Source organism: Micropterus salmoides, unplaced genomic scaffold (assembly GCF_014851395.1).
Source record: "Micropterus salmoides isolate LMB-PRFRI ecotype aquatic unplaced genomic scaffold, ASM1485139v1 Ms_hic_scaffold_9, whole genome shotgun sequence".
NCBI lineage: Eukaryota > Metazoa > Chordata > Actinopteri > Centrarchiformes > Centrarchidae > Micropterus > Micropterus salmoides.
Window position 1 is genome coordinate 11,205,930 of NW_024044681.1, and position 22,556 is coordinate 11,228,485.

A 22,556-nucleotide genomic window follows, 5' to 3' on the forward strand; every position below is an offset into this window, starting at 1 on the left:
CCAAGACTGAGCACTAGTTTGACCAACTCTCCTTTTTGTGTGTATTGCACCAAATATACATAGAATTATTGGTTAACAAGACGGTTCACATTTTGCCGAATAAAATTAAAAAAATAATGTCATAATGTTAAGATTCAATCATTTACATGCATGACCAAATACATTAGGTAATTATTGTTAGTATCCCTGACTTCCTCTAACCCAGCAGAGTACATTTAAACACTGTTTAAACTTAAACTTTAAACCAGATAAGAGGAAAACCGTTTCTGAGATGTTACAACAGGACCTGTCATTCCCTCCACAATACTGTGTTAAATGTCAGTTTCCAAAACTAAACTTAAACTAAAACTTTAACTTCCATAACGTTACAGATTAGCCATTTAGTTATTGTTAAATACAGCTTATTTAAAACCCTTCACAGCTCCCATACAACATCTGGAAAATAGCTAACAAAGCTTTACATACAGAGTACACAGCACTGACACATATTGAGTGTCCCAATAGTTGCCAGTAATCACAGTTCCCAAAATGATCAACCTCTGATTTCATGTGCTTTCATGGAGTTTTATAGTTTTATAAAACATTACAGAAATAAAGTCATTTTAATTCTGTGTAACTTGAAAAAACATGAATAAAAGTATGATTTATTTGAGTGTAGCTACATTTACATACATCTATGTAGTATGAAATGTACCTTTGATGTCCTTTTGCAGTGAATGGACTGTTTGAGTTCACTACATGGTCATTGAATATACACCTTTTTTAAACATTTTATGGTTCCCTAGACTTATTTGTCTGTTCTGTTTATATCTTTGTCAGGAATCGAGGCCAATTGTGTGGTCTTAATATCAGTATTCTACAGTTGAAGGTTTTGTCAATCTCAGTAATCCTGCAGGCAATAAAAAACTGAATGAGCTGTTGCCTACAAGCATTTAAAATATAATACCTTTAGATGTGGAAAAATGGCACCAGTGGGAGATTAAGGTTGTTTGAGCCAGGACCCTAATGAAAAATGTGATCTTAGGTTAAGGAGCCTGAGCTCATTAAAATATTCCCGCATTCTTGGCATGCATGGAGCAGTAACAAACAGGCCCACAATCCTTCATTTAGGAAATATTAAATGGCAGTATTACCGCTGATGCGGGTGGCTGCTGCTGTCGTTGCTGGAGTACATCACTGTAGACCAAATCCATTTCTACCCAACCTGAATACAAATGGCGTGTTTAAGTAGATGTTCGAAGAATCAAGGTATTTCAAATGACCTAAAGTGCTTGAAAAACATCTTGCATAGCCTCATTTTTCAAAGATCCCCAATGGGCTATAATGGGCTATAGATTGTATATTATTTTGACATGTAAAATGTGTCTTAAATCCCCACTTTAGCACTATTCATTCATGTTATTCATTCATTGTAAAAGGCCCAGCCTATGAAGGTAGAACCCTGCAGATAAGGAATCATATATGTGCATATCAGATTTGTGATATGTTCAGACCTCACTATTTTGAATGATGTTTGCCGTTTGTCCAGTGTTTACCAGACCCCAAGGTTTGCCGGAGGTTTCATATGTTATAACTCTCATATAACGATATTACATTTGTTATTCAACATTCCCCAGATGTCAATAGGTGGACTAGTTGGTTCAAGCCAAATTGGTGTGATTTTAAAGTTTGTTTTTCTAAAGTATGTATCTATAAAATTCCTCCAACCCATTTTCTATGCACATTACTTCCCTTGTGCCTTCACGAAAACAGTAATCAGTAATCTATTGAAGTTGATATGATTGCCACACAGCCAGGCCAGAGGAATTCATTTCACTGCAGGTTACTGCATTTCTTTCTTGCACGCTGTCATTTGGATTTACCGCGACTATGTAATTTTCTTTTCCTTGTAGTTCTCCACATCCGACAACTGCAGACAAAGACAGCTCCCATCATTCTCAATGGTGCCACATGCAGGCTATTGAAGCTGCTGGTACTGACTAGACTGGCCTTCCCGCAGGAGTCTTTGTATTTTCAGTGGTGGTGTTGGACACATTGTTTGATGTATGCAATATAGCATCTTTAGTTTTTCTGTTCCCTGATCCATTACTGTAGCAGTATCACAGCAGGCGGGCATTCACATGGCGCCATTTGAATGTGAAATATCTTGTGTTTTTGCATCAAAATGTAATTACTGCTTTATATTTAGGCTTTACTGTAATAACTACTACCCAGAGTTGTGGGCTCTAGTCATTTTACATGTAAACATTTTAGTTCAAAGGAAATAAATTAATTCCTGCTTATGTTTGCACCTCTAGATTGATTGATTCAGTGTTTTTTGTTTTGTTATGGAAACAGCCAACATCTCATTTCAGAGCAATTTTACTTGTTGTCAACGTAAGAACGTCCATGAATCACCATGGATTAAGTCTGGAAATGTAATAAACCCCTCACTAAGGGGCACATTCATCACATGAAGTAGATTCACATACAGGCATATGTGGTTTTCAGATATTTTGCATATTAAATGTAAGACATCACATGTGAAAACATCAATTTCATATGCTGATTTAAAAAAAAAATCCCTATCAAGGTTTCAACTGTATCTCACAGTCCTCATCAGTATATTGAGTTTGCTTGGCTGCCATGGAAATGTAGGTGTTTCCATGAGGAATATCCACACAGGTATTAATTGGATATTTCACCTGATTTTATTAGGAACAATATATCAAATGTAAAGTTAAACTAGCCATTAAAGATGCTGAGCATGCAATTACAACCCCAGTTTGAAGCTGGCCGATCCCCCATATCTGTCCTTGCACTTCCTATCAGCCCTCTACTGCCTCCCATTTAGAAAAGGTAAATAAAAAATTAAAATATTGACATTTCTCACGTGAAATATATTTCATATGCAAGATGCAAACATTTCACCCAATGAATAATGTTAAAGAGGTGGTATTATACTTTTTGGCATTTTCCCTCTCCTTTATTGAGTTATATATCATATTTTTTGCATGTAATAGGTTTGCAAAGTGAAAAAGCCCAAAGGGAGTTCCCATCTCCCACAGAAAACTCTGCTCTGAACTGCTTGAAAACAGCTCGTTTGTAGTCCAGCCCTTCACTTCCTTTACTTGTGACGTCACAATGAAAACGCGTCATAAAGCTTGCCAAGTGGCTAGCTGGGGGTCAGGCACGCCCTCAAACCAAGCTAGTCTGAGCGGAGGCCCTTTTGGCTTGACTCGCCTTTGTTTGGTTTTCCATTGTAGAAATGTTGTACCTGTACCTGCTTCCAGGTACTTTTTTTCGTATCACTTCACCTCCTCGAGGTTCCAAGCGCGCTGAGGGAAACTAAAATGTGACGTGAAAACACGACAGACTGCTGATTGGTCAGAGAGAATATTCACTATTCACTGCATCATCAATTGCGTGCGCCAGACAGAGGCCAGCAACAGAAAGTTTTATATTTTACAGTTTTCGTATGTAATTTCATCACTAAATCCACTTCTGAGAAGTTTTGAGGCGAGATATCAGCTGTGTAGATTTCGAATATTGACAGTTTTACGAGAAGTGATGGCGGAACAAAAATGTGCTTGAATATTTTTGGAGTTGAGGAGCTCCGCAAGTGGCTGCGGGGGGAAGCCTGTGCCGCCCGCTCACAGAGCCCTCTGCTCCCGCCGTCACACAGACCGCTGCAGCAACAAGGCAGAGGAAAACACAGCTGGAAGGTTTTCATACCGCTTATCTGTCTTTACATTCTGAGTAATGTTGAAATGTTTTAACTTAAAAAAGAGAAAGCTGTGTGGGTCGCTGGTGTGTGTGTCGCATTGAACATTACGTCACGGCAGTTGTGTGTGGTGTCACTATGACGACAAGCTAGGTACTATCTCTGGGTACTATCTGCAATGGAAAACGGAGCAGGGCCGAGTAGAGTCGAGTCTATCGATTTGCGCTATGGTAGCATTGAGCAAACGTTCAAATTGTTTGGCCAATTTTTATGTAAAATTGAGTTGAAATGTTGTGATTTTTGTAGTGGTTTATGGTCAGATGTGGAACAATGATGTTGTGGACTTGAGTAACTTCTACCATCTGCTAGGTTACGGTCGCAGTCTGAAGCGGCTTTGATTTGGATCACACTAGCTTGTTTCTTACGACCCGCCCTTCTCTGCTTCTGATTGGCTAGTAGTCCTTACCTGGGAACTGCGCATGTGCAACTCCTACCAAAGATTTTGTACAAGTAAGATGCGTCACTCTGTAGCTCAAGAGCGCCGCGTACAACACATAGGGTGAAAAGAGGAGCTGCAGCAATGTGCAGTATGAGAAAAATATGGTGTTTTTTGAAAAATAAACCATGTAAACCTGTTCTGGTACAACCCCTAATTAAGATTTTGAACCTGAAAATGAGCATAATACCACCTCTTTAATTTGAATCAGAATCAGAAATAATTTATTGATCCCCAAGGGGAAATTCTGTCAGTTGCACACATTGCACAAAAGGCAAAAGGAATATAAATAAAGATCGGTATATATAAAAGTATATAAATATCAGAGTAAAAATATAAAATACAAGAAAATATAAAGGAGTGTGGATATGTACAATATTAACATAACTAAAGCAATTGTTATGGTGAACAGTAATGATGAATAAATAGTAGCACCAACACTACTAAAATGCTACTAACTTTGTGTTGGTGTTACATTTTCAGTTGTTCAAGGCTCAAACCCTAAGTTTAGAATGAGGGACAAGACTTGTACTTAAGTGTCAAGACTTGAGACGTCTTTGTGACTTGCAAAACAGCAACCTGGACATCTGCCATTAACAAAACAAAGCCTCTGCCAATAACTGCATACAAGACTGGCAATCTCTACTGTTCCAAGATGCCAGGGAGGCCAAGAATGGACAGACAGCAACAAGATTTATGAGAAATCATCTTAATTTTGCAGACTAACAAAAAAGCACTGGCACGAGATAGCAGGCTCTATTTGTCTTGACCTTGGTTTTATTTGTTTACAGGAATTATAGAGTGAATGATGTGTGGCTGATGATGATGTCAGTTAAAGGCATTCAAAGTAGGGCTGGGCAATAAAACGATGATAATAATCGCAATATAATTTTCCTCAATAACAATATAATAACTGTTCAATATATCGTCAATAAATATTTGGTTTAATTCATCTGAATCACAGACAAATTAGCACTTAATTTTTCTATTAAAATATTTATTTTGTTGAAGAAAGGGGACTGAAAAAAGATTTACTAATCTTATTTGTTGAAAAAGATTTTATCATAATAGTTTTGAATGTTCTACCTCAGATTTGTTAAGTGACCCACTGTTTGGCATGAAGTGTTTGTCACATTCTGAGAAAAGTTTAACCACATAATTAACCATCTGGTTTCAAAAATCAGCCTTTAAACTTAAAGAAACTAAAACTAAATACATATATCATTATAATTATCAATACCTGAATGAAATTAAATGTTTTTATTGTGATAACATTTTTGGCCACATCGCCCAGCCCTAATTCAAAGCACTGTGAGTAATGCCTCAAAGTAAGAACTTATGCAATATAATGTAGCTCATTTAGTCATCTCAAATACACTCCAGTAACACCAAATCGTGATGATTATCTGCATCACACTTTGCCAAGGCTGCTTTATTTTGTAGTTGATAGAGTGAATTATTGTCTTTTCATTAACTCCTCTCAAACCTCTCATCACTCACTTTATCTTGCTCATTTTCCTCCTCTCACAACCGCTCTGACTCTCCTTTACACAACCTTTAACCTCCCACACTCTTTCCCTTGCCTCCTTAACTCTTTTATTTTCCTTTGTTGCAGTCTCTCCATCCTACATTTCTTCACTTCTGCAACGTGACACATTCTGAACCTTCATGCGCAGCAAGGTTTCTTGGCCTGCAGTGGGCCTTTGCTACAGTGTAGCAGAATTGCTCACTGGCTGCATTATCCAGTAACATGCTCTAAAAAAGGAAAGAAAGTGTAATCGGGCGGGCAGCCTGTGTGCACTGAAGCTTCAGCTTGTATGGTTGTATCAGAGACTCTAATAAGAACAGACAATAGTCTTCTGGAGGAGAAAAATATCAACCTTATTTTCAGGTACACACTCAGGAAGGTAAACTTTCACTGACCTGAGCCAAGAGTTGTGAAACTCCTTGACAGAGACAGAGAGAGCCTTACTGTCTCATTGGGTTTTTCTCTGCCTTTAACTGAATGAGTAACTGTGCAGTCTCAGCGTCTGCTGTGGAGTTAACTCACTTACCTAAGTACAACAGCAAATACATGTCCTGAAGCTATACTGTCAGTCTCCAACATACAGAAGCAAACAGGACAAAGTCCAGGTTGCATCCAGGCCAGAGAGCTGATGGAAGAAAAGTGCGCCATACCTAAGATCAGTTTTAGGTTGGTTTTTCCCAGTTCAGTGCCTTGTTGTAGCAAGTTACTTTTTAAGGGGATAAATAAATCTGGCAACTTCTTTTGTTTAGATCTGCTGGTTTTGAGTTATCTTGGCATTTACTTTCTTAAAACCTTAAAGGGGTGCTACAGCGAAATTAATTTTTTTTTTAAGTTGGGGGACACAAAATAAGAGATTGTTCAGAATGAATGTAACAGAGGACCAGTAATCAATGTCTATAAAAACTGGTTCCTACAGTTCCCATAATGCAACCAGTACCATCTGTTGTTAGGACTTCCCTGCCTGATAAAGACCTGCATCTTTAAAACTCCTCACCTAGTTTGGAGCACTCGCTTTCTATAATAGAGTTTATAAGTTTATAACGTATTGTGTTAAATTTGTGGAATTCCCCTTATATTTAAGCCAAAGTACTGAAAGTAGTTTGAAGGTATTTTTAAGCTTTACTTACTCTAATTCAAATTTTGTAATGAATGGCTATTGTTTTCTGTCACTTTCAACTATTTATTTATTTTGACAAAAATCCTCTCATGAATGAAATTAGTCTACTCACACCCAGCCACCGCTAAGGCCACTGTCTAGATTTATAAAAAGAAGAACAACCTTTCATGCAACAGAAATGGAACTTTCAGATGCTTGCACGCTCATTTAAGGAGAAATTGTCTGAATTAAATATTTACTCATAAAATTCATATAATTACTATCAGAATTATCCATCCATCTAATACAGTACATCTTGTGCAGGGATCACGTGGGCTGGATCCAATCTCAGCTCAGGAGAGAGGCGCGGTGCACCCCGGACAGCTCACCAATCAGTTATAAAGCTCAATGCATGTAGATACTGGATAGCCACAATTTCCAGTGCCAATGACTGCTCATTAAATTAGTTATTATTTTCAACAGTGTTTTAGGGGTTTTGTAACTGCAATGATGAACAGTTTTCCTAATGGTTTACTAAAGCCACCATCTGAATTTTAAAAACTCATTAAAGACCACACATGTTACAGGTATACAACTTTTAGAGGCTGTTAAGCCCACATAAGCAGCTGTTATAAACATAATTTTAAAAAAGATATACTTTCCAGTATCCTATTCATTATGCTCACAAACCTTGTGAATTAAGATTTAAGACACAATCTATATGCAAGGTTATTGTAACCTCTATATGGCAACATTGCTGCAGTAAAACCAGGTTGTTGTATTGCTACTTGCAGCTACATGATATTTTTATTATGTTGTTTGTATTGTTATTGTTTTACTGACTGCTCACTTGCCATTTGCACTAATGCAAAGCATTGTTGCAGTGACCAATGTAATCAGTCGCTCTCCATCTGTGTAGCTTTTACCCATCAAGGCAATAATTTTCATTGTATTGAATTCATAGTGGCTTTGCCACATTGTTCCAAAATCACACAGTCACTGTGAAAAGAGCTTTGCATATTTTATATATTTCAAAGTAACAAATTCAACCAACCATAGGCACAGAAGTAATATGTCCATGACCCCAGCTTAATCATGGCGAAAGAGGTTCATGAGGTGAAGTTAAATTTGCTTGCATCAACATTTACATGTAGGTACCTCCAATGACCCATGAGAGTCTTATGGGAGGCCCATTTATTGCTAAACCTCAAATAACCTGCCAGTGCAAAGGTTATAACCAGAGTGGAAAGCTGGAAATGGTGAAGTGTGGAGAGGTAGCATGCTAAGATTAATTAATAATCAAACCCAGTAGGTGGGACAGGTTGAAAGGTACATGCAACAATGCATTTTGCTGTAGAGTGAGTGTATTCTAAGCGTTTATGAGACCTCGGGACAAAAGTGCTTAGCCTAATAATCAGACCTGTTCCTTTAATCAGTGGGTGGGAGATATACTTTGTCGGTGTCTGACAGCCGTGTTGCCTCTCCTGAATCTCAAGTCGTTCAGATAGTTAAGTCAAAGCAAAGATTAAGCAGTGCTTTCTGAAGAAGGAACTGGCAGAGCGTCAAGCCTGCTGAGGGAAGTTGGGTAACTCATACATCTTGTTGTAGAGCAGATTGTGCTCGGTGGGGGATGCACCTGGCATGTTTAACCCCACTGCCCAGGGCTCCTGTGAAATAAGAAGGGCATGAGTCCAAAACTCTGCTTTTCAGTGCCTATCATTCCTTCCATGCTGGCTCGGAGGACTTTTTCCTCATTGCCACTACATCAGAGCAGATAATGTGATGGATTTGTGTGGAGTGGCGCCGAGTTTCTCATATGTATTATAATGTCAAATTAAAAAATAAGTAGAGACCCTTGAGAACAGAAGGCACAAATTGAGACGTAGCATCATGCCACAGTGCTAAGCATAATTTAGTAGCAGCTGCTCAGTTTAAAGAAATGACAAGTTAAGATTGGTGACAGATTTAAATGGCAAACTACTTACATCCTTAACGCCATAAATAGGAATGTTGAATGCATTTTCATACATTTTCAATTATATTTTCCCCTTTTTCTCCATCCAAGGAGCACTAGAGACAGCGACGCCGAGGATGAAGACGACGAGCGCAGGGTGAGTCGAGGCTGCACCCTGCAGTACCAGCGGGCCCTGGTCAAGGTGCTGACCCAGTTCCACACCACCTCCACAGAGGGCACCGACCAGGTCATCACGATGCTGGGGCCCGATTGGCAAGTGGATGTCACAGACCTGGTCCAGGACTCCCTGAAGGTGGCCGACCCCAGGATAGCTGAGTTGGTGGACAGGACGGTCTTGGTGGGTCTGGAGCTGGGATCCACTGTGCTGAAGGTAAACTGACCGCCTTCATTCCTCAATGCCGGGAATTCACATAATTCAGCAACAACAAATTAAGTGTCTTGTGATGACAAATGATGCATCTGAGTGAGAAGCGTGAAAGCGGGCATGGTGTTTCTTGAATATAACACAGGAAAATTGTGTGCATATACAATTACAGTACATCAGAGTTGAACCCAGAAGACATTGGATAAACTGCGATGGATGGTTGCAACAGACAGTTCGGGTTGTAATTTTACTGTTCAGCTTTTATTTCTCTTTGAAGTAAGTTTGCCTAACCTGAGATTTTGTTTACAACCTGTCTGATGGTTTGATTGCTTGGGTTTCTTTTTGCCGTGTTCCCAGATCTTAGAAATTAACTTCATGTCACATTCATACCACTGTTTTTCCCTTTCGTCCTTCTTTTTCACATTTTGTCTGCAAGTGTTCAACAAAAACCTCTTAGTCTCTCAGTAAGTATATGCTGCTGTTGATGAGCACTTCGCTCAAGTAGAAGAGCTCCCTGACGTAAAGTGCATATAAATGCATCAGCTAAGACAGGTTCGCAAGTCCTTATAAAGGAAGCAGTACAAGTTATGACTCCTGGGCAGTGATTTACTGATGCTTCACTGGTCATTTATGGGGACAGAGAGAAGTAACGGTTGTGAGAGTTTTGATCACCATGAAAGATCACAGTTCCAGCCTGTCGGGAGAAAGAATAGTTGCCTGATGGATGTGTCTGATGATGGAGCAATAGGGAGGAAAGATATAAGTTGCCAATCCATCATTTTAAATGAGCAATGGATCATTTGAAATCTGTTGAAGGGTATGAATAATTATACATCAATTTACCACCAGACGTAACTTGCCACATTGACTCATAGCAATTGTAAATAAATAAATAAGGTGTTGAGAAATTATTTCATCCCTCAAACAACTTGAACTTGATCTCAAATAACATGCTTTAGCTTGTCTGGAGATGTTAGATTACTCAAAACTAAGATAATTACAGTTATCTAGAAATGAAAATATGGATTTTCCATTAGGTAGCCCTCAGGCTCCCGTCTCATCTAATAATATTACATTGTGTTCAGTTTAATTCAGATATCAATTAACTATTATTCAAAGGTCATCGAGACTAAGACTAAGTCTATGGTTAATATTTAGTCAGAAATATTAGCTAAATATTGGACCAATTGAAATTTTAACATGATGGGGATAGAAGTAAAGTCAGGGGCTCAAAATTCACAATTACTGTTTGTACCAAATTTCATAGCAATCCATCCAGTAGCTGCTGAGATTTTTCAGTCTCGACCAAAGTGGTGGAAAGACTGGTCTCCACAGAGCCGTGCAGCTAACATGGATAATAAAAATAAGGTGTATGCAGCCTTTCTTAATTACCGGTAAATTTACAGATGGACGTGATTCCTCGTTTACTCAGTCATAAATCAAAGTTACCTGCAAGGCATCACTTCATTATGTTTAAGTCAAATGATCACTGGTCACTGAGACCAAACTTCAGCTGCCTCCTTGACCTGCAGCTCAGTCCCAGTAGGTATGCATGCATGAAACGTGCAAGGCTACTTAAAGTCTCATGTTAAAGCACCACGAGGGAAACCGAAATTAGATCTCTGTGGAATCACTATCCATTCAACACGAATTTTCGATGGCTTACAAAACTCAAATTACAAAGAAGTTACAGTAAAAGATCCCCAGTTTGCAGAGCCTATTTTACAATGAACAGTGAAATTATTATGCAGATTTTCTGAAAATGAACAGAATATAGCTCGACAATGGTCCTCTTACTGAAATTCTTGGTCTGTCCGAGGATTTGAATCAGTCGTTGAGTCTTGGGGGACTGATTCAAATTGTCCACCAGCTCATGAATATGAATAAAGAAAGGGAGCAGCTTTTGTCCATTTAGTTTAATTTCTCTTTTTTTTTAAAGGATTATTGCATGAACTAAGTTTATCTGTTACATTTGACAGGTCTATTTAATTGAAGACACAGAATAGAAAATATCTGAGATTTCAAGGTTAAACTATAAAGATAGCAGATCTTAACTACTCTGTAAAGGGTATATGTCCTCTGATTACATGGCAGAATAATGACTTTCTAAGAATTCACCGAACCTGGTGGGAGTTGTGGGTTTTATCCAAAGGATTACTGAACAATAGCAGCTTCTCAAAGAGGAAAACCAGACTCGGACTGAATTCACTGTTAGTCCTCTTATCAGAGATTATTCAATTAATATCTGCAAACATCAACTACTCTTCCAAAGACAGACAGTGGAATAGAATAGACTTGAGTCTAATTGACAGAATCTTTAATCTCACCAGAAAATAGAAGTTTAATATTTAACATACAGTGTATAAAAAGTGTAGTATTTTTCTCAATAATGTGATCCCCATTTAAATGTTAACGTCACTGGATGATATAAATGGAAATATGAAAATATTGTGTCGCTCAAATAACACTAGCTGGAGCTTTATTGTGTAAAAATGCAGTACAACAAGATCCACCCACAACAAATCTAAATTGTATACCGTGATCAGACTTATTATCATCTATGAAACTTTGAAAGATCCTCACAGTTTCACCAAATACAATGTCCAAATCCTCCATCTATTGATTCAACATCAAAATAAAGGCCTCTCTCTCTGTACATACATACAAAATGTGACTCTTATAAGCCTGTAGCTGAAAATGGATACATGACCACATCATCTAATGTGACTGTAAAGTCCCGCATCACAACCTCTGTCCAAAAATGTCAGATCCACGAGAGGTCTTATGACCTAGGGCATTTGTCACGTGTCACTCCTCATCTTTTTGTTTCACCATATTTCGTCTGTCTAATAATGTCCTTTGAGAAAGTAATAGTTTTATTGGAGTGACTATCAGGGACAGACTCTGCAGTTTGCAGGGGGGTGCAGAGGTTTATTTTGCAGCTGTTGCACCCACTTACTTTGTAATGTGGGGAACTGTGTAATTGCCTGAAAGTTTACAGGATGGTAAAAGTTGAAAGTGGGGGTCATGTTTTCATTTTTCACTCCGTTTCAAGAGGTATTGCGTTTGTATTTCATCAGTTCATCCTCTTGGAAGAGAAGCACTTTGTATTTTGTGCAAACAAGCATAAAGAGGCAGGATACATCTTGGTGCTCGTCAATGTTAATTACACTGATGGAAAGTATAATGAAAAATGCCCATCATTTCTACAAGATGAAGGCTAGAGCTTGTAGAAGTCAAAGCGTAACCAGACTAAATTGATCTGTCACTTAAGTCCACAAAAAATGGAACACTGTTCAATTTGCTAAAGCTCTCCTTCTGAATAGTAAATTGTGTTTTGTTGGGAGTTTTTTTTTTTTATTGATGTTGCCTACAGGTAATGTCTGATGCTGCCTGTCAGATGCTTCACATGTGTGCTACTTATTAAATCCATTTTAGCAAACAACAAAAATGTGAATGTAATTTACAATTAAGTTTAATTATATATATAATATGATACATGACTGCTCTTAATGTTCTGTATGCCTTGATTTGTACTTCCAGAATGTGAAAAAATAACTATATTTATAGAATGCACAAGGAACACATTTTTGTTTGTTTTCTTATTTACACACCAAGAGAATTCCCAACCGGATGAAGCTGTGTGTACAGTATGTTTCTTAAAAACAAAGATAAAAACTACACTATGCGTCTTCACACTATGGCGGTCCCAAGTGGCAGGAAGAAAAGACTGTTTGAATTTGAATTTCAGAAGTGTGAAGTGCTTTCAATATGCTGGGTTCATATAATTTCACATTCTGTTTGATAAGATTTCCCACCAGTCTCCCAATCAGGCGCAAGACATTACTTCTGGGCATACAGTGTAAATCTACAGTGTCTCAGTTAGTGGGATGACGTACTCTTACTGCTGCTCAGCTTTGTGATTTAGATGTACTTTTACATATAATCTTTCCCAGTGCAACTTTAACTTTCAACCTGCAAGAGTTTCTTTTAGTGGAATAAAGCATAATCAAAGTCTAACTGAAGGCTTAAATTACCTTCTGCAGAGCATTATGACCTATGGTGAAACAGGGCATAGCTTTCAGTTCTAAAAAATGTATAAATTATACCTTATTAAGGACTATTTAAAGTGGCGTTCACTTCAAACTGATATCTGTAATTTTTACCTGAAGGGGTACTTGTTTTCCTCAGGTGCGTTTCTGCGACAGGAGACAGTATAAAGTACCCATGAAATCTGCGGCTTGCATGAATAAATCTTCCACTGATATTCTGTTGTACCACACACCAAAAGTATGATTTATTGAATGCAAGGTTGAAGAAGAGAAGAGTGTAGTAGAGAGAAGATAATATAGTGTGGTGCAAGGAATATGCACTAGCTTGAGTGAGTGCTCACCCATGTTTAGTGAAGAAACTCTGCCGGTCAGTGTCAATCTGCTTGGACTCATCATTGATCTTCTATTTGCCTTAAGCATAAGTGAAATAGTGCTGCAGCTTCCTGTGAAGGCCACCAACACTGTGCCACGCACAGCTATGCACAACCGAATGCTCAACAGTGACTGATAGAGGAGCTCCTATTTGAAGAACATGTAAAGTGTAACTACTTTCATGCTTCACTTAACCTCCCCTGCCTGCAGCACCGATGACAAATTCAACTGGGAGCTGGGCTGGAAGGAGCTACACAACTACAGCTGACCTCGCTGGCAGACAGAAATGCAGATGACAGACATGGAACACATTCATCATTCATTAGTTGGTGTAGCTATGAATCAATATTCATTCTACATTGTTATATTTGGTCAAAATAGCTCTAAAGGGGAGAAAGTATTTTCAAAGTAAAAGGGACAGGCTTATTTCAAGACGTTATCGTTTGCCACCATTTTCCCTGTCCAATTAGGATTTTAAATTAACCACATGATTCTTATTGGGAATGAAATTGGCTTGATTATTTGTAACATGAATCAGCTTTTTCTTAAAAACACAGTAAAATATGTGGTCAGGTTGACATGGGTTATGTAGAATGTAAAAAAGCATCGGTGAGGTTTCAAGAAATTAAGAATGGCTGCATGACACAAGCAGCAGTGTCCACAGATGGGAATCCAGTGGGGGATGGGAATCCAGTGGGGGATTCTGTTTCTTCACTAGCAACTCCTACTGTTTGGTCAGAGTTGCAGTGACAAGGACGGCAGTGCATAGAAAAGTGAGTATTTCAAATTGAGGAAAACAATAACTAAATAAAACAAATAATAAATACAATAAAAAAAATACATTTTACAACAACAGTAATAAAAAAAAAGGGACTGAAATATCTCAGTAACTGTTTAATGGATTGTCATTAAAATTTGAACAGACAGTATACCTATCTAGATCTCGAGAGGATGAATCCTAAATGACATTCCCTCTTGTGCCAGTGACATTTGTGGTTTTAAGTGAAATGTTTCACTGTCTACTATTGAACAACTTGCTGTGACGTTTGGTACAGACATCCATTTCCTTCTCAGGATGAACTGTAATCATTTTGGTGATCCTTTTTTTTTTAATCTAACACCAACATTGGATAAAGATTTTATCATTGTTAACTGTGGTAAAAGAAAATGAGGCAATGAGGGGAAATGAAAAACCAACTTGCAGCACTTCATCAGAAAATACACCCTAGAATTCATCACAAACACCACAAATTGATAACAGTCAGGAAGAAAATCTTTCTCCTGGGTTTTATTTTTAATGTGACAAAAGCTTGTTTGAAGCTTAATTTCCCTCTGCAAGGGCCAGCAGTTTTCTCCCCAACTATTATTTTAAAAACACTGCATCGGTGCAAATAGAATAAATGATAAACTGTGAGCATTGTCATTTTTTATATTGGACTTTCTGGATAATTATTGTGATACAGAGAGACCCTTCCTACAAAGACTCTGTCACTGACCAACTTTTCTTTGCTCTGGACTAAATTTTCTGCAACTCATATTTGTGGCAATTATTAATGGCTTTAAAGCTGTCTGTTTCAACTTGAATACTGCTGTCATACTGTCATGTGCTATAATTGAACTATTTTTAACTAAATACATGCTCTCGGATCATGTTGGCTAAACTTGTCATAAACAAAACCCACATAAGAAAAGTAGAAACAGAACTGTGCATATGAGACCATCTATGTAGATAATGACTGAACCTAACACTTAAATACACTAAAATACATTCACATTTAGTGAATCAAGGTATACTTGGTGAAACAAAATGTAGGTGTGACCAATGGATTGGATTTTTTTTCTTAAGTCAAAGGTGGCATTGTAAAATTGCTTAAATTATGAAGAAGTAGTGACTTAGCTGACATCGATCAGGCCAGATCAATCCCTCTCATTCCCATTTAAAAGCACTGCTCCCCCCAACATGGTGTGCAGAAAGTTTAAATAAGTAATTGTAATTGGTGAAGTGCTTCAAAAGGGACTGAAGCTGTTCCTGTTGAACGTTTAAAGCCTGAGCACAACCAGGCTGACCACACCACTTCTACATCTCTGTAGCAAGATGAGAACTTCAACCAGTGAAGGGTCAGCAAGAACAAGATGTTCATCTGTTGTTAAGTTACTCTTTGATAAGAGTCCAGACTAGCTGCTCCTAACACAAAAGTTATGTTCTTGTCTTGTCCAATGTTGCAAATATACTGAGAGGAGCATGGGATGTCCCTTTTTAACATTAATGTGCTTTAATGCCAGTAATAGCACCATGGTTCAGGCAATAAGACCGATCCATAATCAAATTATCACATAAACAGAAATCTTGGCGAGTGCAGTTGAGCGTTAGGGAACTTAGAGCAATCTAAGGAGATGTGCACCCTTTGAACTTGCACATAAAATCAAGGAATGAATTATGAGTCATTCTGTGCACGTCTAATATTTTTCCTCCACAATTAAGCCTCTTTTTATATTTTGGCAACTGTGGGTGGAACTCCTATGAGGCATTATAGCTATAAATATTACTGGGTATCACTCTTTTCCCAGAATATGTGTTTTGCTGCTTATTGACTTAAAATAAAATGTTTTTTTGTTAATTAATGTATCTATTGCACTTCTGTAATCGTGCCTATTTTAATTTAAAAAATTTAAAAGGTTGTGTTCAGGTAGATTTTACAGTAAAGAATCTATACACAACACACATAAAACAGATTTATTTGATTTTTGAGGCTCTATGTGTGCCAGCTTAAACTGCAGAAATAGCAGAGACTGGGGGAGGTTCAAGCATTGATATACCTGCACTTGCACTGCAGTTCCTTTTCTGTAGGGACAAAGGGATTTTTCTTAAATATCCCTGAAAATGGATACATGACCACTCAGGAATAAATGGCTACACAATATGATATGTTTTCACCATGGATCATAACCCCAAACAAGATTTGTTTCTGTGATTACATTTTTTAGTTTACACAATCAATGTACAATGTGGTGTATCTTTGAATTGTGTTTTGACATTTGTACATAGTCGCCAATATTGATTTTAATTGTATTAAATGTTTTTTAGTCACTTTAATTGCCCTGTGAAAATATCAGCCACAGTGGAATGGAACGGGAAATAGCAGAAAATCAATTGTAAGCAAACACTTTTTACTGGCTGAATCTGTGTGTGACCTCAGTAGGATTTATGTTTAGACATGTTTGTACACAAAAATGGACTTGTTTTTGCTCAGGACATATCTTTCACCTGTATTCACAAAATCACACTCACTATTCATAAAATGGCTAATGGTGTTTATCTCTATTAACTCCCCTCTTAAACTGAATCTATCCCTAGAAATAAAAAGTTACACAATTCAAAAACATTTGTTGTAGCAGAAGAAGCTCCTGTAGTAGGAATGATCCATCGTGTAACTGGGTTGTCCTCATGAAAACTTTAAAAGTTTATTTATGCTTCCATTTACTATCATGCCTTAGGGTTTTGCATGCACGCATGTGTGTATTTGTCGGTGTGTATGGATGTGTCATTGCATGTGCAAGTGTTTGTGTGGTGTCCAGTGGACCATAACTCTCCCTTCTAGCACATTAATGTATCACATCCAAACAATATGCATATGGAAGTTGAGCCTGACTACAGGATTTTGTTGCGTTAAAAAATCTCCTATTTTTTAGCCCTTAGGCATTGACCAGTATGGAGGATTACTTTTATTCATTTCCGACTTAAGCAATACCATTCTTGTTGCTGTGCAGTGCTTGACTGCAATTATCAAGCCATCTCATTAGGGTGACTTGTAACAAATGTCATTAAAGTTAAGGATCTAATTCTGAGGTGGAGAATAACAACATGAGATTTTTTTTATACAGCGCTCAGGACGGTCAAAAGCTTCAGAAAAAGCTAGTAAGTGAGCCTTGAGTTTAAAATATTTTAATACAGGTGCAATGTGCCAAGCATTCCAGGCACATAGTCTGGATGGGTCCCCACCTTCCTTGACCACACAATTGAAAATAAACATGTAATGATCAGGCTTATAAACACATTTTAAATGGCAAAATAACACTGACATAATAGGAATGTCCAACAGTCCTTGCTTGTCTTGCATGTGTTATGCTTTTATATGTTCAGTTTGGCCATGCTATGCATGCATCATGATAATTTTCAAGTCCCTTTGAGAACTTTGTATGACTTACTGTTTTGTGTGAAATTACAAATCAAGACAATGTAGGACTTCTTACAGAGATTACAAAGGCCAGAAAATGCTAACACTAAGAAATGATGTGGCAAGAAATAAAATGCAATTATTTTCTAAACACACCATAAGTGTATTAGCAGAGAAAAAGAGCAGTCACAAATGGACCCGAACAAGTGTGACCTTTGCCAGCGGTTGACAAAATCTTATCTGAGCAAACTCTGATTGGGGCCTTGAGATGCTGTTGAATGCTCCGGGAAAAGATTGTAAATTAAGATGAATTAAGATTAATTTGTCCAATTTAGCAGAATATTTGCTTAACAATTACTAGAGCCTTAAAAATGACTACAGAGTTGAATAAAATCTCTGACAGACAATAAACACACAAGGTGTGTTGCAAGTCAGTTGTATTGCATGCATCTCCCAAATCTCAATGCTTCTTATTCTATAAAGGAATAGACCTCACTTACTAAACAGCGTAGAGCAAGAGTACAAATTTACAGAGGCTGTAATTAAAAAGAAATTGGCAGGCCGCTGCATTCTGTGAGTGTTGATTGTTTCTATGCATGTGTGTGTTTTTATTAAGGCAGTTTGTGATTTTAAGCACAACAGAAATCATAATGTATCGAGACCAAATTATTAAAACCAAACACCTGCAGATGCATCTGGTTCCGCAGATGATTTGGCTCAAGCCTTTACATGACAAATTACATTGTACCAAATTACACAACAAATGATTGCACCAAATTATGTGGTTCTTAGATCTGAGCCAAAGGCAGGAAAAAAGAAATACATTGTACAAATGATGTGGAAATCATGCAAGGGAAAAAGCAGTCATAGAAACAGATTTTTGTCACAGCAAGTCTCCATATGCTATATAAGAAAAGAGAAAAATTAAAGGCTTCAAGTAAAAAAAAAAAAAAAACGTATAATTTTATTTACCATTTTATTTGTATCGTTCACGCCTATTTTAATGCGAATTTTTGAACTGAGGCCTTGCGATGGATTGGTGACCTGTCCTGGGTTTACCCCGCCTTTCACCTGATTGCAGGTGAAACCCTGTGCACAGGATAAGCGGTTGACGATGGATGGATTTTTGAACTGGCACATCAAATTACAAATGACTACAAATTTAAGGCTGCTAAATAATGTTGTTTGGAAGCAGAACTTGTGTATAGGTGGTGTAGCTGGCTTGCTGTTTCAAGGTTTCAGTTTACAGAGTACCAAACCCTTCACTGCTCTAGCATTGCGTGCTTTATTTGATGCCAGCAAGAGTTAGAAAATGCTTCAAATGAAGGTGGTAAAGATTTCCCCGTCTGACTCTGAGGACAAGGTTGCTGCACCACTGAATGGCTCTTTACTTTGTTCAAGTCCATCATGACCTCTGGTTGCAATTGCAAAGTGAAATGATGATCTTTTAAAAGTGTTGAAAGTACTGGGTGCAGAGGCCTGTCAAAAGCCTGGGATTACCCGAAGAGGCGAGACTGGCTTCAAATGGTTTTGGTGTTTCATGTGGTGACACTTCGATGGGCACAAGTGTTTCTGCTAAGCGTCACTTTGAAAGCATGTGGTGGCTGCTTCGGATTGTACCTTGTTGTCTGGTTGCTGATGGATTCTGTCTCGAGTGGGTTTTTTTGTTTGTTTTTTCAGTATGATAGACAGAGAGGCATTGACACATGAATACAAGACGCACTGGAACAAACAACAGCACAAAGCACTTTAATCCAGAATTGGCTTGTCGTGGGCTTTATGAGCTTCAGAAAGACAATAAAGCTGTTGTCTATTCTGGACTTAAACGATGCCCCTCTGTCATGTGGAGAAACAATAAAAGAGCATCTTTTCTCTGCAGGTGGAGTCTCCACTAGCAGTGGATGCGGTATTGGGAGAGTCTGCGTTCTCCGTCACAGACGACAAGGTTTCCATCACGGAGATGCGCATTAACGCCATTTCAGGCCTGACCCTGTCGCTGCAGCCCAGCCCCGGCAACAGCCACACCATGGTGGCCAAGGCAACTGGCATCCAGACACTCACTGCTCCCAAACAGGTACAGCATACCACACCACACAGTGCAGAAAAATGACAAATTATTCGTCCAGGCAATGCCATTTTTTTTTTTACGTTCAGTACCTGCTTCATATTAGTGCCGTTTTGTAAAATATGGGGTGGCGATGTGGGTGGAGGGGGTGGATAAGAGGCATGGCATTGGTGTGTCCTAGTCGCTCCACAGGTGTGCTATATATATATATAATATAATTGCAAGTCGCTTTGGATAAAAGCGTCAGCTAAATGAATAAATGTAAAAAAAAAAAAAACTGCGGGCTTTCTCTGTGCTCCTGTGAATGTGTGTGTCTCTGTCTTAGGGTTGGGTACGACATTTAGGGGTTATAGTTGAGGGTTAGGGTAAGGGTTATGTCTCCAGGGACTTAATATAAGTCAAAGCAATGTCCTCCTTGGTAACAGAAACTGTGTGTATGTGTGCACTGTAGCCATCTAGATAGTTCCCCAATCACATACTGACTTTGAGCCATTCACTTTAAATTCCCACACTAAAAAGAAACATCAGACTCTACCATGTCCAAAGCTGCATGAAATATTTATAGAGCATTTTAGTCTGCAAAACACACGGGAGTATCATAAAAATATGCAGGTGGCACCACAGTCCTTGCTACATATTTATGAAGACTATGGGTGCGCTGACGGTAAAGTTACCAGCAGTCTACCTGAGGTAAATATCAATCGTTAGTGCTTGTTCCTAAGCACAAATTTAAATAGACACTGGAATCTAGTCTGCCCCGTTTTACTGAGAAATTAATCCTAATTGGGGGCTCACTTAAAGTTACCTAGTGTGTCACCGCCCATGTTTACTGTTCTTGTTCTGGCAGTATACATAATTTTCTAGACCTGTTCTGATTTTAATGTTGTCCAAAACCAACGCACTTCTATACAAGTCAAAACATAAAATCCTTTAAAATCTCAGCTGGATCAATATCAAATTCCAATTGAATCAAATCATATTGTTACAAATGTATCTGTATTGTTTTGTCATCATCTGAGAGAGATAAATGCACTCCCCTACTCTGAACATTACCAACACATCTGACCTCTTTATACACTTAAAATGTGGCTATGAAACAATTATCAATTACTAAACGCACGCAGTAGTGTGTAGTTTTGTGGCTTCTTATGCCTTACTAACACACAGTACTCAGTATGTTTCTATATTTCTGTCTCCAGAGGGGGAAAATTAAGTTTATTTGCAAATCCCTTCAGTGGCTCTATATCAACAAGCAGGCACTAGTTTCACTTCTGAGTAATAAAATTATTTCCAAGCCAGCATTGTTAGCAAGGACACCAGATAAAGGCAGCTGCAGTGAACTAATAAGTATCGTTGGTGCTGTTTTATCACAACCCCCGTATTAGCCAAGCCTGGCAAAACACTTCTGATACATTCAAACACGTTTCAAGAAATGGATTTTATTGCTCAAGTGAGAAGTGAGAAGACGACTGGGTGGGAAAGAAAGTAGAAAGTGTGATTTTGCTTTGCCACTGTCTCTTCACACAGGAGTATGGATCTCTGCAATTATCTGCAAGGAATTAATTACCAGCCCTGCTTCACCTAGGGGGATGTAGTGTCTGTGTGTGTGTGTGTGTGTTCTTTTTGCTCTGCTTTGCCCTTTCATTGGCCTGCGAGTTGCTAAAAATGCAACGACAACCACATCAAGCATCAGTGAGAGAGAAGCGAGCATTAAATTCCAATTTTTCTTGCTTTCCGCTTCTTGGCCACCTTGAAATTTAATTATTGTAATGTATTGTCCTAAGTGCTCTCCAAGGCCGGGCCATAAAAGGCAGCCAATTCCTCTGCCGGCAAAGCTCTCAGAGGACTACTGCAGCTATTTCAAGCCATTTGATTCTGTTTCACAGGAAAACTTTCTAAATGTCCTCTATTACTCTAGAAATGAATGAACACATAAACTATGCATGGAGAGAGTTGAACAATCAAGGTCTCTTTGCATCATTTTCTTTTCCATTTGACAAAGTTCAAGCCTTTCAGAACGAATCAAAGGCTTCAGTACTTGAAGGTTCATCATAAACCATTTCTGTTGCTATGACTTACTGTTACTTCTTTAATGAGCAGCCTAATAAGGTATAAATGAATCTGGATAGTATTATTACATTACAAGTTGATGCAAATGTCTCCAAATAATATTTCCCGGGGAGTTTTTCTGCATATGCATATTTTATAATCCAATCTGTTTATTTTCAATTTACATCCACATATATTCCCATACACCATAAACCAAAAATCCGAAAATGGGAAAATCAAAGATGGGACACTTCATCCTAATACACATTACTTTATGGAAATGCACAGATTACATTAATTGTGGAGATTGTTTGTTGATGATAAGGTAAGCTATAATCTAGATGAAAAAAATAATATCGACATAATGCAGAAAGCCCTCGGGGTCTCATCAAGTCTTTCATGCCCGAATTGCCTTTTCAATTAAAATGGCTTTGCAATTCTTTACCCAAAACAAAATCATCTCCTCTACATGCATACATTTCCAGCATTGGATCAGCATAGAAAAGCATGTGCCAATTGTTTCCTCAGTGTTGAAACACCCATTCACTGCCTTTATCCCCCTATATCAGCCTTTTCATGGCAGAGTCAACTCATAAAAACCGATATGCCATATTCAATGTATTATTTAAATCATCCATATCAAAGGCTGTCTTCATTCTGTCATGCTGAGATGATAGAGCT

General features: G+C 38.1%; 1 protein-coding gene across 2 annotated transcripts in view; it reads left to right on the forward strand.

Annotated features, from left to right (window-relative positions):
* The window catches only part of tmem132e (transmembrane protein 132E), a 356,184-nt gene that overhangs the window by 327,375 nt on the left and 6,253 nt on the right, over window positions 1-22,556 (forward strand). For both annotated transcript variants that reach the window (XM_038708730.1, XM_038708729.1), the window contains exons 7-8: window positions 8,889-9,168; window positions 19,641-19,835. In XM_038708730.1, coding sequence (XP_038564658.1) covers window positions 8,889-9,168; window positions 19,641-19,835 — 475 coding nt within the window. The remainder of the gene's footprint in view (window positions 1-8,888; window positions 9,169-19,640; window positions 19,836-22,556) is intronic.